At 46.0% G+C, this 16,376-nt stretch overlaps 1 protein-coding gene across 7 annotated transcripts in view; it reads left to right on the forward strand.

Annotated features, from left to right (window-relative positions):
• LOC146207262 (uncharacterized) overlaps nt 1-16,376 on the forward strand; it is a 105,126-nt gene that overhangs the window by 68,863 nt on the left and 19,887 nt on the right. For 2 of the 7 annotated variants that reach the window (XM_084579171.1, XM_084579383.1), the window contains exons 1-10: nt 8,967-9,351; nt 10,204-10,269; nt 12,413-12,507; nt 13,420-13,518; nt 14,346-14,430; nt 14,515-14,594; nt 14,760-14,843; nt 14,943-15,008; nt 15,158-15,215; nt 15,306-15,392. In XM_084579171.1, coding sequence (XP_084435297.1) covers nt 9,205-9,351; nt 10,204-10,269; nt 12,413-12,507; nt 13,420-13,518; nt 14,346-14,430; nt 14,515-14,594; nt 14,760-14,843; nt 14,943-15,008; nt 15,158-15,215; nt 15,306-15,392 — 867 coding nt within the window. In that variant the 5' untranslated portion in view covers nt 8,967-9,204. Of the gene's footprint in view, nt 1-8,966; nt 9,352-10,203; nt 10,270-12,412; nt 12,508-13,419; nt 13,519-14,345; nt 14,431-14,514; nt 14,595-14,759; nt 14,844-14,942; nt 15,009-15,157; nt 15,216-15,305; nt 15,393-16,376 lie in introns of those variants that run through there. The other 5 variants (XM_084579450.1, XM_084579320.1, XM_084579016.1 and 2 more) reach the window with 4 other exon arrangements.

Consider the following 16,376-nt stretch of genomic DNA (forward strand, 5'->3'; position numbering starts at 1 on the left):
CGCCCACATTCAAATAAAGTATTCAACAACCCCTGGAATAATTTCTATCTTCAAGCAATCTTTGCATAGCCCATCTAAATGTGGGGCAAACAAAGTACGCTAGCTTAACGACACCTTCCATTGCGTTTTTGTGAGCGAGGTCGACGGAATATTTTAGTCTATAGCTCGCGTAAACCGACGCATTTAATAATGAAATTTTGTGATCATAAAAATACGATAGACATTCGTCATTGAACCTCCCGTGAACGTTCGAGAAAGAAAGTACCCAATAAGACCACGATTGTCAGTTAACCTGTATTGGCTGTATGTGTCTTGCCGCTTATACATATTTTCCCCGACGACTGCGGCTTTTATAGGAAACTAGTTCCTTTATTCACGCACAGAATGGGTGTAGTAGTAAAGTGACACAATTTATTGCTGCGCGCCTTCGGGGTCCGAAGAACTAGCGGTGAAGGCGGCGGTTCACCCAGCCACGGCCGCTCGATGGAAGCGCGCACTAGGTGACCCAGCTGTCTGCTCAGCGATTATTGGTTATTGCGTTCCTCCTACACACAGCGCCCTCTCATATCGCGCGGTGCGGTCATCGCTGAAACGGCCAGCCCGCCGGCGGCAGACGGCACACTTCTCAATTCTATATATAAATATATAAAAGAAGAACACTATAGCACGGCGCCGATTCATAAAAGAAGCGTAGTGATAAAAAATAAAAAGGAGCGAGTCGGTCCCTTTATGACTAGGCTTCACCGCGCGCTCCCTCCTCAGTTCTTTTTCCTCCATGTTTGCACATAAGCGCTAAAGAGTGTTGCGATCGAAACTTCCGTCTCAGCTGACGATTGCTGCTTGCATGTGGTCATATCTCGCCCGCGGGTAACAACTAGGATCGGGGGAACCCCTGTTGGTGATCTGCAGAGAGGACGGATGAGTGGGAAGCAAGCACTTCATGGCCGCAGCTCTGCTGATCGTTTGAAAGCTCACTTGACGGTTTCTTTGCGACAGCCCATGCAAAAGCGGGGGCGCCGCTTCTTGTTTTAACGAAGCGCTTTGCCGTGCTGTTGGCGTTCAAAGGTTTGCCGCTACACGTGACCCTGTTGCACGGGCAGTTTCAATGCCCATTGAGACATCGACTCAGTGTGCATATCGTTGTTGCAGCTTAGTGGTTTCTGTCGTGTTTTTGTTGTTGCCACGGCCGGTAGTCCTGCAAGGAATAAAAAAAAAGAAAAAGAAAAATACAGGGTGGGTCTCAGATGTATCTTGAAAGGAGACCGGCGAAAGCGTAGTCATCGAAAGCCTAGTTTCGTAATCATGATGAGTCGTGCCTTGTCACTGTAGTCATTACTACTCGTAACTAACCATTTTTACTCATTTGCAATCAGTTGCGGTCATTACGAGTCGTAGTTTGACATATTGGTCAAGTCATTATTAATAATCATTATTAGTCATTAGGACCAGTCATTAATTCTATCGATATCTATTCATAACTTTTATTCGTTACCTATCACCATCAATTGTTTTCATTCTTAATCTCCGCCATTTGCGAGTGACACATCAGCGCACAAATGCGACGCACAGATCACGCGCACAGGTTTTCGCTCCGTGATCACCTTAAAAATATCTTGCACCTCGCGCACTCACAATACCAGGGCCTCCAAGCCCGTCGTTGGGCAGTTCTTCCATGAGGCTAGCACAGCGGTTATAGCGTTATGCGGCTGATCACAAGGTCGGGAGATGAAATCATGGTCACATTTGCCATGAAGGCAAACATTCAAAAAGAAAAAAGAAAGAAAGAAAAACGTCAATGTGGTGTGCGATGTTAGCGCACGTGTGGCTTAATCCGAAGCCCGTCACTGTCATGTGCATCACTTATTGTTTGAACTCCACATGCCATATGTACCATATCTAACACCGCGTTATCTCGGGGGAGAAAGCGAATTTCGCTCACTTTAAAGGAACGGAGATTTTCGAGCGTCGCCTATATTCGAGATGGCTGCCGCCTCATGCTGAGCGTCTCTCCTTTTCCCTTTTTTTAGGTATCCACAGCAAGCCTGAATAGGCTCGTTCTGGAAATGCCGACCAACGGATGCAGCATTGCGCGTAGCAGGACAGAGAAAAGGAAGCAGGGATAGATGGTGGAGAGGAAAACCATAGCTAAGCGAGGTTCAGAAGATTCTTTATCTATGTGAGCCAAAAAAAGACTTGTTTCCCTCCTTGATTTTTGCCCCTTTGTATCCTTGGAATCCTTTTTTTTTTTTTTTCGTGAAATTTGGAAGCCGTGTATCTGTGCTTGAGTGGGTGCTAATGAGTAATTATGTTCCTTGTTCTCCAATTTTTCAGCTCCTTAACTCCCTGTGCAGACACGTCTCTTTTCATGTTGTTCCTCCTTGACACCGTAACCTCTGTCGCGGTTTTCGCAGAAACTTTTTTTTTTCTTCTTTTTTTTTTTTCACCTCTGGCTATACTACCAAAGTGCTTATGCGCAGGCGCGTGCCGTTTTCAGAGGAGCATTTTGCTTTTCCACACCTGTACACGCTCGTCCGACGGATCGTCTTGGCCATTGTGTCTCGCTCTACTCCCGGCCGCCCTCATTCCAGACCTCGCGCTGTCTTCCACGGGCGCGCACAGGTGGCCGGTTGCTGTCCTCCCACCCTCGCTGGCTGGGCAACGTAGCGTTTCCAGCGAGACGCCGCAGCTCCCGGCGCGAAGTCTGGGCGGTTGCCGAAGCGCGCGCGCGCACGGCAGGTGGGCTTGCACCAGCGGGCCAACGAGCCCGCCCAATTACGCGCTGGCGGCGTCTCGCCAGGGGTCGGGAAAAGGACGCCAGCTTGGAGGACGTCTGTTGACTCGCTAGCTTTCCCGCGTCGAGATGCTGTTCCTTCGAGTCCCGAACGCTGCACGTCTCCGCTCAGCGTGGGAGATGAGCGCGCTGGAACGAGGGCGAAGCAGCTGCATCACCTTTTCTGCTGCACAGCACAAACAGCTAGGGAAGCGCTTGTCGCACCACTTGAGGCAGTATTCTCTGCGAAGTGCTTTGAGGTTGAGTTGCAGAGGTTGAACGAATCTGCTTAGCCTGTAATAAACTGGTTTTTTTTTTTTTTTTTTTTTTCACACTCAATATTTACGAGATGCAAGCGTAAGGGGTTCATAGTTGAAATGCATATTCTCCCCCCACTCACTGTCTTGCTCTCTCCCTCAGCTTATCATTTTCCTTTTAAAGTGGTTATTTTACTACACAGTTTAAAAAATAATGATGCTAACCGCACACTTGGCTTTCTTCGACGTAACCTAGCTCAGGCACCTTCTTCTGTTAAACATCTACCTTGTGTAACTCTTGTAAGACCCAAATTGGAATACGCATGCGCATTGTGGAAACCGCATCTTCAAAACTTGATATCTACCATTGAATTAACACAAATCCGTGCAGCTAGATTTATCTTCTCTGACTATTCTCGTAATACTAGCGCCACTAATCTAAAAGCTAATGCCGGTCTCCCAAGCTTGCAGGCACGCCGTAAAATATCTAGACTGTTTATTTCATAAATTTTATCATGCCTTATCATCTTGCACAGCAGTCATCATGCCGATTCATCGAACATCCAGTCGCATCAGCCACACCTTGGCTGTTTATCCGCCACATGCCCGAACGACAACGCACCTCAACTCATATTTTGTAAGGACAGCCATCGACTGGAACGATCTTCCCGCTGACATCGTCGCTCACTCTAACCCAACCATTTCAGAACCGCCATTGAAAATTTTTTTTTGTTAATCGCGACAATACTGTCAAGCCTACCCTCATGTAAAACCCCGTACTCCTGGGGTCTTTGAGGTATTGGAAATAAATAAATAAGTAGCCTATAAACTTATCCGTAGTTCTGCGCTACAGCGCTCTGCCTCTGTCGGTAATTAATTGGTTCACAGGAAGGGAATGGCGCAGTATCTGTCACACTTGTTTTTGTGGACACTTGAACCGCGCCGTAAGGGAAGGAAGGAAGTGAAAGTGGAAAGAGAGAAAGAGGAGCATTAGTGGAGGGCTACGGAGTAATTTCGACCACCTGGGGATCTTTGCGCTGACATCGCGCAGCACACGGTGTGGTGGTGGAAAGCATTTATTACAAAAGGAGAGGTTGCTTGGGAAGCCACCCCTATGTGGGCCGCTCTCCTTACAATACTAGGTGAATTCCCTTATTCCGGGACTCCATTGGTCTGGGCCGCCACACGAGCTCGCTGGACCAGCGCTTGTTGTGCCGCTAAATACATTCAGCCGAGCAGGGCCGCCTCCCAGTCCTCTCGGGTAGGGGAAGGGGTTATGGGTAAAAGAGAAGGACTTAGCTGGCATGCCCAGACCATGTGGAAGGTGTCAGCCACCTCTCCACAGAAAGGGCAGAGGCCAGAAAAGGAAGGGTCGAAATGTTTGAGTACTGCCGGGCACAGTAGAGTGTTAGTAAGAAGTATTTTCGCCCGCTTTCCCTTGCCCCTTGAGAGGAGCCGGCTACTGACGGTGCGAGTCCCGGTAATAGGCACAGATTTCTTGAAAAGTTAAGAGAGCATGTGTGTCCTGGTCCAGATCGGCAGGGTCTACGCTGGGGGCCCGGTTAGTGAGTGCGCGGGCGACCGAGTTGGCGGCCTCATTCCCTGGCAGGCCCTGGTGGCTTGGAGTCCAAATGAGAAATCGGGTCTGGGGACCCTGATCCCGTCCAAAGTACTCTTTGGACTGTAGGCGTTATCCAGCCCAGCTCATAATTCCGACAGGCCCCTCGCGAGTCAGATAGGATGAATTTAGATTGAGGGTGGGAGGCAGCCAGGGCGATTGCTACCTCCTCCGCGTGGGTTGCGCTAGGGGCCCTAAAAGTGAGGCCGTTCACCTATCTTTCCTCGTGAACGACTGCAGCCGTGTACCATCCTCCCCTGGAATGGTGCGGGCCCGCAACATCCACATAGAAAACATTGTGTTTAGAGCCATAATGGCTGTGTAGGGCATTCGCCCGCGCCTGACGCCATCCATTGTGGTCTTCTCTGTCCATTTTGGTAGGAAGGGGTCGAACACGGAGGGCGCCTCTCCATAGCTCTGGCACTTGTACCCTTTCCTTAATGTGATGGTTGTGTTGTATATGTAGCCGGTCCAAAAGGCGACGACCGGACACGGTCTGGGCAAGACGCGTGTATTGATTGATGAGGTGCGCCTCGCTCAGCTCCCGATAGGTGTCCACCACCCCCAATGCAAGGAGCCTCGTATTGGAGGTAGAGATCAGGAGGTCGAGCGCCCTCTTGATTATCTTGCGGAGATTAACCTCCAGGATGTCTTCATCATGCTTGCGCAAGTGCAGGTATGGAGTCGAATAAAGAATTCGACTCGTTACAAAAGAATGGGCGAGTCGCATCGCATCCCTGCTTCTGAGACCCCCACGCTTGTTGGAGACACGGCGGACCATGCGGCCCACTTGGTCGCCAACCTTGCGAAGCTTGGCTAGTGTCGTGTCAGCCTGACGATTTTTGTGAATAAAGAGTCCGAGGACTTTAATTTCAGTGGCTTCGCGTATGGGTCCACTAGCCAGAGAGAGAAGTACTGGTGTCCTGCATCTTGACGAGGGGCAAAGATGCACGAATTCTGATTTTTGAGGAGAGCACTGGAGACCACAGTACGTAGCATAGCGATGCACTATGCCCACCGCTGTCTGCAGGCGGTCCTCCAGTTGACCAATGTTGCCCTCTGTAGCCCAAATGGTGATGTCGGCATACAACGCATGCTGTATACCTTTAACCTCACCCAGTTGGGCAGGGAGATGAAGCATATTGCCAAATTAAAGAGTAGCCTTGTGGCGTGCCCCGCGTACCCATAGTATAAGGACCGTGCTCCTTGTCCTGAATGCGGATAAAGGCTTCACGGTCCGTTAAGAACTGTTTTATGTAATTAAGTGTCCGCATTGTGTCTCGCTGGGGTGAGCGAGGATGACACTGTATTTCACGTTGTCGAATTCACCCTTCAAACCCAAGGCGAAAACCACCTCGTCATTGTGAGGGTGCTCGACAGTCGTGAGTACCGCGTGGCTGAGTTGAAGCAGAATGTCTTGTACTGACTTCTGAGGTCGGAAGCCGAGAATCGTGTCTGCGAAAGTATTGCGTTCCTCCAGATATTCAGAGAGGCGATCTCGAACCATGCCTTCCATGAGCTTGGCTGCGCAAGACGTTAGGGAGATGGTGATCGGCATTGATCGGCTTGCCCGGCTTGGAGATGACGGTGACATGCGCTGTTTTTCATTCTAGGGGGAGGGGTGCTTCTTCTTTCCAGATTGCGTTAATATATTTTAGCAGGGAATCATACGCCGGATCAGGAAGGTTGGCCAAAAGTTTGACCGTAACCTTGTCCCTGCCGGGAGCGGTACCCCGTTTTATTTTAGCAAGAGCTGCCCGCAGATCATGGAGCTGGAACGGACGATCCATATCCGGATTATCTCTGCCTGCATAGAGATATTCCTGTCCACGGGTATCTTGGACTTGACACAGATACTGATCCCGTAGAGTCTGTGCAAGTTGGTCCGTATTGCCCTTGAAATTATGAATTGCTCGTTGCAGATGTTTCTGTCTCCTCCATCGAAACGCAGCCTCTGAGGTCGGGATCGAACCCGGGTACTCCGGCACAGTAGTCGGGCGTCTTACCACTGCACCATCCCGGCGGGGTAACCCTCTGTCGACCCAGCGTTGTTTTCGGAGGCGTTAAAAACCGTGCGCAGCGTATTATTAGCTTATCCCGCGGTTCTTTCCGGCAACCGCTGCGGCAACGGGATCACGGACGAACGTTCTCTTTGGCGCCTTTGGAAAGAGGCACGACGGGCAAAGGAGGAAACATAAAGAAATGAGTCCCGCTTGCGTAACCTTGAACGCCGACGAACGAATGGCCCCGCGGGTTGCGCAGGGTCGGATGGAGTGGGAAGCGTTTGAGACAGCGCGATTTAAAAACGTTGCTGCCCTGCAGTCGAAAATAACGCTCTTGTGCGCCCTTTCTGCGAAACGTAGATGACAACAGTCGCTGATGAAGTTTCTTTGATGTGTACCGTTTGTTGGTGCTGGCACGGCCACAGCGCTTTCCGCGGGGCCTCCGCAGACGCTACCGCATGTCAAAACGACGTCATCGCCACGTCTAACGTCGCCGTTGACGTCCACGCATGCGCGTCTTCCTAGTCTAATAATAATAATAATAATAATAATAATAATAATAATAATAATAATAATAATAATAATAATAATAATAATAATAATAATAAAACAAAGCCAGTTGCGTTTTCGCCACCCATTGGGCCCGACCATTTATATGAATTGATGCTTCCAGTTGATATAATTAGAGAGAGAGAGAGAGGCTGGTTGCCCGGCTGCGCAGAATCGTTCTGTACATACGAGAGAAATCATTTTTGAAAGTTGTTTTTTTTTTTTTTTGTTGTTGTTGCTCAGTTTATGACACACAATCAAAAAAAGTTAATCTCCACACAATGTCATTGTGCTCGACGATATGTGGCGTAAGACAGCTCACTGTGAAACAAAGCGTCGGCATTGATAGCGTATCAAATATTCTATTGTTTTTTGTTGTTGTTTTTTCGCGAAGCCACTATTTTATAGGACTCGACATTGAGGGCAAATGTAGTGTTTCTGAATAGTCCCGACGGGCTGGTATATGCATGATTTCATAAAAGTAGACAAGTGAAAAGTATTGCAAATAAATGTGCTTTGAATGCGATTTATAAACTTGTGGTTTGATACACTTTACAGAAATGCGAGATTTAATTACAACGTAAAAAGATTCAAATGAGGAAAATAAAACCTGTGAAAACTTTGCTTCGCCAGGGAACGAAGCAAAAATTAATAAATTATGTGAACAACAAGGTTGGTCTGCTTGACAGACGACCGAGCATGACGGACCTGCGAAATGAACTAGCGTAATTGGCGGGTGTGCAGGAATACATCAGTCAATCTGTGTTTTGCGATCGACTTTTTTTCTTTTTCTCGGGTTTCAGGAAACATGTGAATTGTTCTTATTAAAACTCTCTGCGAAATTCTCGATATGATTAGAGCACAAATGTTCCAACCACCAAAGACAAAAATAAAAAAAAAAATGGTTGAATGATTCGCATTCATGCAGTCCGTAACACCCTTCTTGGATACTGGTAATTAAGGGGGAGGGGGGGGGGGGAGTCTTCTGGATCCCTCTGAGACTTAATTGCCTTGGGTCTTAAGCCTTGACTTTAAGCACTGGGTCTTGGTGCACAGTTAGTCTGGGCGTAGCTCTCTCTCTATCTGCATATGCATCACGGACGACATTGTCAGAAATCGCTCGGCTGTGAGCAACGCTCACGTCACGCCTTCTCTGTTCTGCGCGGGCCATGCTGCTCTGCCTATTCTTACTGTGCCAATCTTTAATCTCAAATCGCCCTTTAAACACTGCGGGCGATCTTCGCCGAAACACTTGTACACTGAGCGCGGCCATCAACAGACGCTTTTTTATTCTTGGTTGCTGCGCCTTGGTTGCACACACGTGTAGTATACGTTGCAGCTGCATCTACTGTTGTGCGTGGCTGCAGAAAAGGCACACATCAAATCTGCACATTGTAAACGTGCATGAGCTTGATTTTATTTCTTAATCGGTATATTGTGAACGAACGAAGCATTTCCCGCGTTCATTCTTCTCAGAGAGCAGCATATAATCGCCATTGATAGCAGGACTAAGGACTCCGCATTCGCGGGCGGAAATTGCTGAGTCACACTTCTGCGCCTACCAACGATAGCCGGCGTGCCGGTAGCGGCTGATTGCGCCCTTTATTTTTCAAAATTTCCTTTGCTTGTGCTTGGGCAAGTGGAAAAAATTATGACGGCGAGTGGCGATGATATCCGAGCGTCTGACGTACGGGGCAACAGATCGTTTTCTCCTTTTCTTTCCACCTCGCCTTGCCCCCCAGCCGCGGCTGACGGGAAGTGTCAGGCCGTAGGCGGCGGAAGCGCATGCTTCCGCCGGACGCGGGCGCATTCGTTTCCGCGTGCGACCGCTGTCGCCTCTGTACAACGGCGTGTTGTTTTATTCGCCCCCTCCCTCTCCATTCGTTGCGATCCACTTCTTCACGACGTTTCTTTTTACTCGTCTCTTTTGCGGGCTGGCTCCGCTACTGCGTGACAGCGTGTCGCGGAATTTTGTTTGCGTGTGCCAAAACTCTTGGGTGAGCCAAGATGCGGCGATGGCCCTCGATGCGATCTATGTACGGTTCCACGCTGAGCCTGTTCGAAGACTCGTCCAAGTACCGCGTGAGTTTGAGAGGCGCGGCGGTTTCGCTTTCGAGCTGGCGCGCGCGCTTGTTCGTCCCAAGGCGATTCAAGGTTTGTCTCAGCCAGGTCCGCGAGAAGTGTCCGTGGTTCATTCCGCTTCTCAACGACCTGAGTCTGCATTCGTTGTGAGCGCTTGTCCACGTAGTCAGCCGGCCGTGCGCACTCGTTTCTCTCAGTCCTGCGTCTTTGCTGTTGTGAACCGTGGAAGCATACCGTCTTTCCCGGCATGACTGGTATTGTTTTCACACGGGTCTGGTTTTAGTCTTTATTTTATTGTTTTTTTTTTAAGCAGCTGCTTCACATTTAGGCCATCCTTATGTAACTGTTATGTTTGCCCGTGCTAACATTTCCTTTCTCTCTTCTAAAAGCCTGAAGTAACACCTTGGGAGGGACATTGCTTTAGTCAAGCCGCTGCAAAATGTACACATAAGGATGCAGCATTTGTACTGCAGCACTCACTATGGCTTGACATTCTGATATCTACAAACATTGGCATTAATGCCATTTCAGCAGTGCATATTCGTTGATTCTCATTGTAAATGTATTGTTCCAGAGAAACCTCTTGAATGGTTGGTTAACACTTTTCAATATTATAGCAACCTGAACATATTCTGTATGCCCACATTTAAGGTTCCAATAAATACCACACCGATACATTGTGTACAGCACCTTGTAGCAAACTACTGAGTTGTACTGTTGCTATTCCGGCTTGCAATGCAGGAACAATATGTAGTCTGCTAGTCATTTTGCCGGGATGCCTATCAGCTTTGCAAGTGCAACTTGTGTGTATGTGTGATCTCATTACATGGGTTTTTGTGCTATTCTGTGCAGGTGTTCGGCCATCTCACTGTCCATGCTCTTTTCTTAAATTTTAATATTAAAATTAATTCCCTTGCTGCGCAGATGAGCGATGGGCGGCGGAGTCAAGTGGTCCTCCTGGATGAGCGTCGTCTTGATATCCTCATTCAGGTAGCGTAATATATATATATATGATAGCATTAAAGCAGTCAAAGCAGATAGCTGGGCTGGTTGGTGTGTCATCATAAATAAAAAGACTAGCGCAAATAACACAGACATAGGAGAAGATAGGACGAGCGCTAAACATCAATTGAGGATTTACTTGCAATAACAGGAACATAAAAGCACTTGGTGGCACATGCGCACTCTAGTCAAAACCAACGATCAAAAACTAATCGAAAGGGGGCAAACTGTTCCTTAGGTACACTTTTTCTTTTTCTGAAAGGGTGATTGAAGGCGCACTGACACACTTATCGCCTTCCCTGCTAATGTGATATGTTTCACATATCTCATGCCTTAACCTTGTGTTTCCCCTACCAAGCACACACATGGCATCAAACGCCGGCACGCACCCGCAATGCTTACAATGATTGGCCAAATGGCCGCCCCCTCGCCAATGAATCCACTAGCTAACAGTGCTCTCGTGATCGATCATTAAGACAGCGACCAGACTGCCCCACGTAGAATCTACCGCAGGAGAGAGGTATGCAGTAAACGACGCCGGCAATGCAGGACACAAACTTGCGCTCGTGTTTTTTGGTGCAGATCGGCTTCCTGTCCTCATTAACGGCTTTGCACATGCGCACCAGCTTTTCGGGGGCGGTGAACAAAACGTCCACCCCGCACTTCTCTCCAACCTTTTTCAGCCGGTGTGATAACTGATGCAGGGAAGGCGATAAGTGTGTCAGTGCGCCTTCAATCACCCTTTCAGAAAAAGAAAAAGTGTACCTAAGGAACAGTTTGCCCCCTTTTGATTAATTTTTGATCGTTGGTTTTGACTAGAGTGCGCATGTGCCACCAAGTGCTTTTATGTTCCCTTTGTTGCAAGTAAATCCTCAGTTGATGTTTAGTGCTCGTCCTGTCTTCTCCTATGTCTGTGTTATTTGCGCGTCTTTTTATTTATGATGATAGCATTACTTCTCCCCTTTGTATGACTTTTGGCGTTCATATTTATTGCCAGCTTCTGTTGGAATGGGAAGTCTGGTTATATAATAATAAGTGTCCTTCAGGAAAGGGTTAGGGCTTGTCATACAGACAGTTTGTGCATAGCCCAAATAGCGCAGCTTTGGCATCAGGAAGTAAGTTTAATAGTTTTCATCTAGGCTGCTGCTACCGTTCAATATAAGGCAGGAAAGTTGCAGGAAAATGCTCAGAGGCAGATGATGATTTCCCCCTTTGTGTCTTTTGCCTCTTCTGTATATTTGGATAAGGTCCCAGATTCAAGCCAATAGAATGGTACTGAGCAACTTGACTTGCTCTCTTTTTCTCCTGCACTGGGACAGTAGCATCACGAAACTATGTTATTTAACTTGGGAATACTGTTTTTGAAAACAGAGCTGGCCAAAATTCTTCTGTGCTCTTAGTCTTCCTTAAAATAATGTAATCTATTCACAGTGGCAGAGGAAATCGGGAGAGTTGACAATAAGTTTAATACTCTTGAAATAAGTATGGTATATCTTCTGCACTTAATGGCTAACATTTTATTCTTCACGTGTGTAGCTCAACATAGTTGTGTACTCTCTTGACGAATGATATACACATTGTTGCAGGACCTATTTGTGTGTAAACACAATGGTTGATTTCGGCAGGCAAATCTAAAGGTGTGAAAAATAGTACTCCGTTCGCTTTTTATGGTTGTGTGATTCTGGCCCATTACTACATTTTAAAATATAAGCACAAAATCTCTATTTATTACGTGGGTAGCAGCTGAGTAAACAGATCGCCCAGGCAATTAATTTTGCATGTTCAGCTCTCTTGAGTTTTTTCCCCTGTCTCATTCACTGTCTGCTTTTTGTGCATACATTGCAAATAGTGTTCAAGCTCTAGTGGTTTATGTTTTATTTGCATACAGAGTGATTTCTTGGCTTCAGGCGTCTCTCCTAACTTACTGCTCATCATATAGTTCCGGTTACTTTTTCTTATGTACTTGATCTAAAAGGGCTTCTATGTTTTTGAATGAATGCTGTTTGCAATGCTCAAAAAGCATTCCATAGCTCACTGAGAAATCCTCAGAAGATTAAAAGAGGTCATTTTCTTTTTCACAGCTTTGGGCTGCCATTGTGATTGCAGTAATTTATATTCTGTTATTTTGCAGCCAAGGCTCTATGCCTGTGATCTCCTTGATATGGTGGCTTCCCATTTCAACCTCAAAGAGAAGGAGTACTTTGGCTTGGCATTTCTTGATGAAACGTAAGTGGATGCTGCATGGAGAAGAAAGGAAAGCAGAATTTGTAAAAGTGCATTTTTCTGCTCTACACCTGCATGCAACAAAATGTGAATATTAGAGGGGAAGAAGGTTATAGTAAGTTCACTATGGGCTTCACCAACATGGAGTCTTGCTTGCAGGTTATCTTAGTATCATGCATTAACTTTGCTAGGTGTGTAACGAAAGGTATTTGTATAAAGGAAAAAGTTTCTTTTTGCACCATATCCGTGTTTTGGTTAATGTAATGAGTTCTGTTTCAGAGAATTGTTCGGCCTATATATTGTAGTAGCAACAGTAAAGCACAGCAGTGGTGGGTAGCTTTCTTAAAGTTAATAGCAAATGTTTAGCACCTGTTGCTTTTTTCTCATGTAGTCGACACAGTGATAGGAGAAGGAGAAAAAATCTTTATTGAGACACACTATTAAGCGTCGAGAATGTCCTGGGCCAGGATCATCAAGGCCAACTGGTTTGTCAGCTGGTCTGTGACTAGCAAACCCGCCACATTGAGGAAAAAGAGTATAGCAAATGAGGGGACTGAATTGCAACGGGGCAGGAGAAAATGCAGTGTTTTAAATTACCGTAGGGTTCAGCACAATTAGGGCACGCAGAAGAGTGTCTGATACGGTAGAGAAAAGAATGGGCAGGAGTAAGGAGTGTATTTAGGTTTATGCATCGAAGAATGCATAATTGCATGGTAGTAAGAGATTTGTGCGGAACAGGAATTGTACAAAGAATTTCTCCAATGTTGTCATAGTGAAGATCTTTTTTCTACTGAAGTCCAGCAACTCAGCAATATTTTGGTAGTTTGTGTACCATAGTGAAGAACTTTGTTGTCCTGGCGGGATGCTTTCTTTTTGGTGCAATGAAAATCAAATAACATGTTCCCTTTGTTTCAGGGGCCACTACCACTGGCTTCAGCTCGACAAAAGGGTTCTCGAGCATGACCTGCCCAAGAAGACGTCTCAGGGTTCCTTGGTGCTCTACTTTCTGGTCAAGTAAGCCTAAGCATTTGCATATATTGCTTTTTGTTTGGCGAAAACGTTTGGATCATAATGTTCACTTTCTTTGTAGCTGGCTGGGCACATAGCCCAAAAAATGGTAGAAGCACTTTTGCATTCCCATTTTTATTTTGCTTAATCTTCGAAATGGAATAGGGATGTAAAATGCAGTGGGTACCGTTCAGCAAAAAGCATTGTACAGAACTTCTCTGGAGCTTGTGACTGAATCAGACAGCCTGGGTCAAGACCACAGCACTAACGTTAGACATAGGAAAAACATGGAGGCTTTTCTGTTAGAGGAACCATTAGCGAGTGATACAAAAAGGCTACAGCATGAAAACACGTTAAAAAAAACCCAAAAAAACAACAACTTGCAGTTAGATCTCTTGACGCCACAGAGGTGTCCATGCCAGGGCGTTGTCCATTTTTTAATTTCAGAGCTCACGCTGTAGCCTTGATAGTGGGGGCATAGTGCTGTACCAAATGACAGGAAGCACCAAATTTCTATTTGCAAATCACTTACCTCCCTGGTTTCATGTTGACTGTTGCTTATCGGTGCCAGCTGAGTGTTATCCTAGTTGAACAGTAAGCCCTGTGGTAATTTATCATGCTCAGCATTGAGTAATGGCTGACCTTGGCTCATGATTGTTGAGCTGATAATTTCCGGGCTCTCTCATTTTGAGGAATCACTTTAGCTTCTCAAGCTCGTAAGCAGGAGGTCGGAAGCTTATATATGTAGCCGGAGCTTAAGTAGCAGCTAGAGATTAAGTCATTGCAGTGCTTGAATCCGAAAACAAAAGAAGTGTTTTTGTTTTTAATTTCAGGTACTATGTAGAAAGCATTTCTTTGCTGAAAGATAGTGCCACAGTAGAAGCCCTTTACCTTCAGTGCAAATCACTCATTGCCAAGGCAAGTCCTGTTGCTTTTACCATTTGACTCTGTTCTGACTTGCACGAGCCATTGCAATTAACGGAATGGTCTCATCCTGATCAGGGTGCATTGGAAGCGGATTCTGAAACAGTGTTTCAACTTGCTGCTCTAGTCCTTCAAGCAACACATGGGAACTATGTTGAGTAAGCATTTGGACCAATATGTTCTCTATCCGGTTGCATTCTGAGTTTTGATTTTAGAATCTGCTTTTGTTGAGTCGCTTCTTCTGACCTCTCATCTTTGTATGCTAAATAATGCTCCCTGTGAGTATAGATGTATAATCTCTACTTTCTGTGCTTACTTTTCAGTGATCAAACCACAAAAACGCATCTCAAGAAACTTCCTGTTCTTCCTACCAGCACTCTCAAAGCACATCCGTCCATTTCTTACTGGTAAGAGGAGGGGTACGGGGCTTGACTGTATCATTGAATTATCTCTACGTTCACTGTGGTTTAGAGCAGTGTTATAAATTTCTTGTACTTCACTTTCAGTGAAGGCAAAGTCATTGAACATTATCAGCAGCTAGCAGGACGCTCAAGGGGTTCTGCGATTATTGCGTGAGTTTTCTGGGTGTTTTTAGAAACTTTATTGGCTGGTGCATTTCAAAGAAACATAAATGTGTCACGCTTTCAAATTTTAATGCACATTCTTTATTTTTACTGTGCTACAAAGGCGGAAACTGTAATAATTGTGAGTCATTTTCCAGGTACATGAACCTTGTAGAAAACCTGCCCACATATGGCATTCATTTTTATGAGGTTAAGGTGAGTTTCACACAGTATAGCTAACCATCATATTAAATAAAGAGTTTTTGGCTAAGACAGGTCTTGACCCCCTTTTGTATTCTGACGCAGGACAAGGGTGGCATTCCCTGGTGGATTGGCCTCAGCTGTAAGGGGGTCAGCCAGTATGATTACAATGACAAGAAGACGCCTCGAAAGGTGTGCTGCTACATTCTGCATTTTTGAGGGAAGAGACAATCACTTTGGGGCAGAACTCTGAGAAAAGTGCTGAGTGAGGGCATTAAAGATGTCATCTTTCTATTCAAGCTTTGTGCATTCTTGGTTCCAAACTTGTGCTGCTATGCGGGCCACACTGGGAAAATGTCCTCCTTCGGGGGCCAAGAGCCAGAAAATAAGGCATATAATAGAAGAAAGAAAATTGCATGAAATGTCTGGTTCACCCCCCCCCCCCCCCCCACACCCTTAACACACACACACACACACATTGTTTGTATAAAAAAAGGCGACACATGATCGATTCTCTCCTCTAAGCGCCAAGCAGGCACGACTTTAAGATGACTGGGAGAAAGCCAGAAAAAGAGTATAATGGTTGGTAACTACCACAGTCACTTATAATTAAGAAATGCAGACTTGGAGATGAAAGAGCGGTTGGGTTGTCCAGAGTCTTACTCTTGAATGCAGCTAACGTCAGTCCAAAGTTCACGTAGACTAAGGGGCGATATCTTTTTTCATTTCCACTGAGAACATGTACTATGTTGGGAAGAGGCCTTTCAGGTTTCTTTTTTTTTAATTTAGAAAACAAGTGTGGTGGTAAAGCCAATTCACGGAGCCAGCGGGCTGCACAACACAGCTCTGCAGGCCGCGTGTTTAATACCCTCAATTGGGATTTTTGAAGTGCAGTTATGCTTATAGAATGGTGCTAGGCTACCCACTGAAAAGTTCTATTGATCAGCAGCAATATAATAGACTCTCAATAATTCAAATTAATTATTATTTGAATTATCAGCGGTGCAGGTCATATTATGGTGTGCCTCATGTGTGTCTATGCATGAAAACATTGTCTTAGAACAATATTCTGAACAAAGGTTGCCAAAAGCATTTGCACAGGATAAAATATGGATGAAAGATCAATGTTTACTCAACAAGCAGTTATAACTGATTGTTTAGTTGGAAAAAAAAAAG

Source organism: Amblyomma maculatum, chromosome 1 (genome assembly GCF_055883805.1).
Source record: "Amblyomma maculatum isolate TAMU_Amacu chromosome 1, ASM5588380v1, whole genome shotgun sequence".
In the NCBI taxonomy this organism is placed as follows: domain Eukaryota; kingdom Metazoa; phylum Arthropoda; class Arachnida; order Ixodida; family Ixodidae; genus Amblyomma; species Amblyomma maculatum.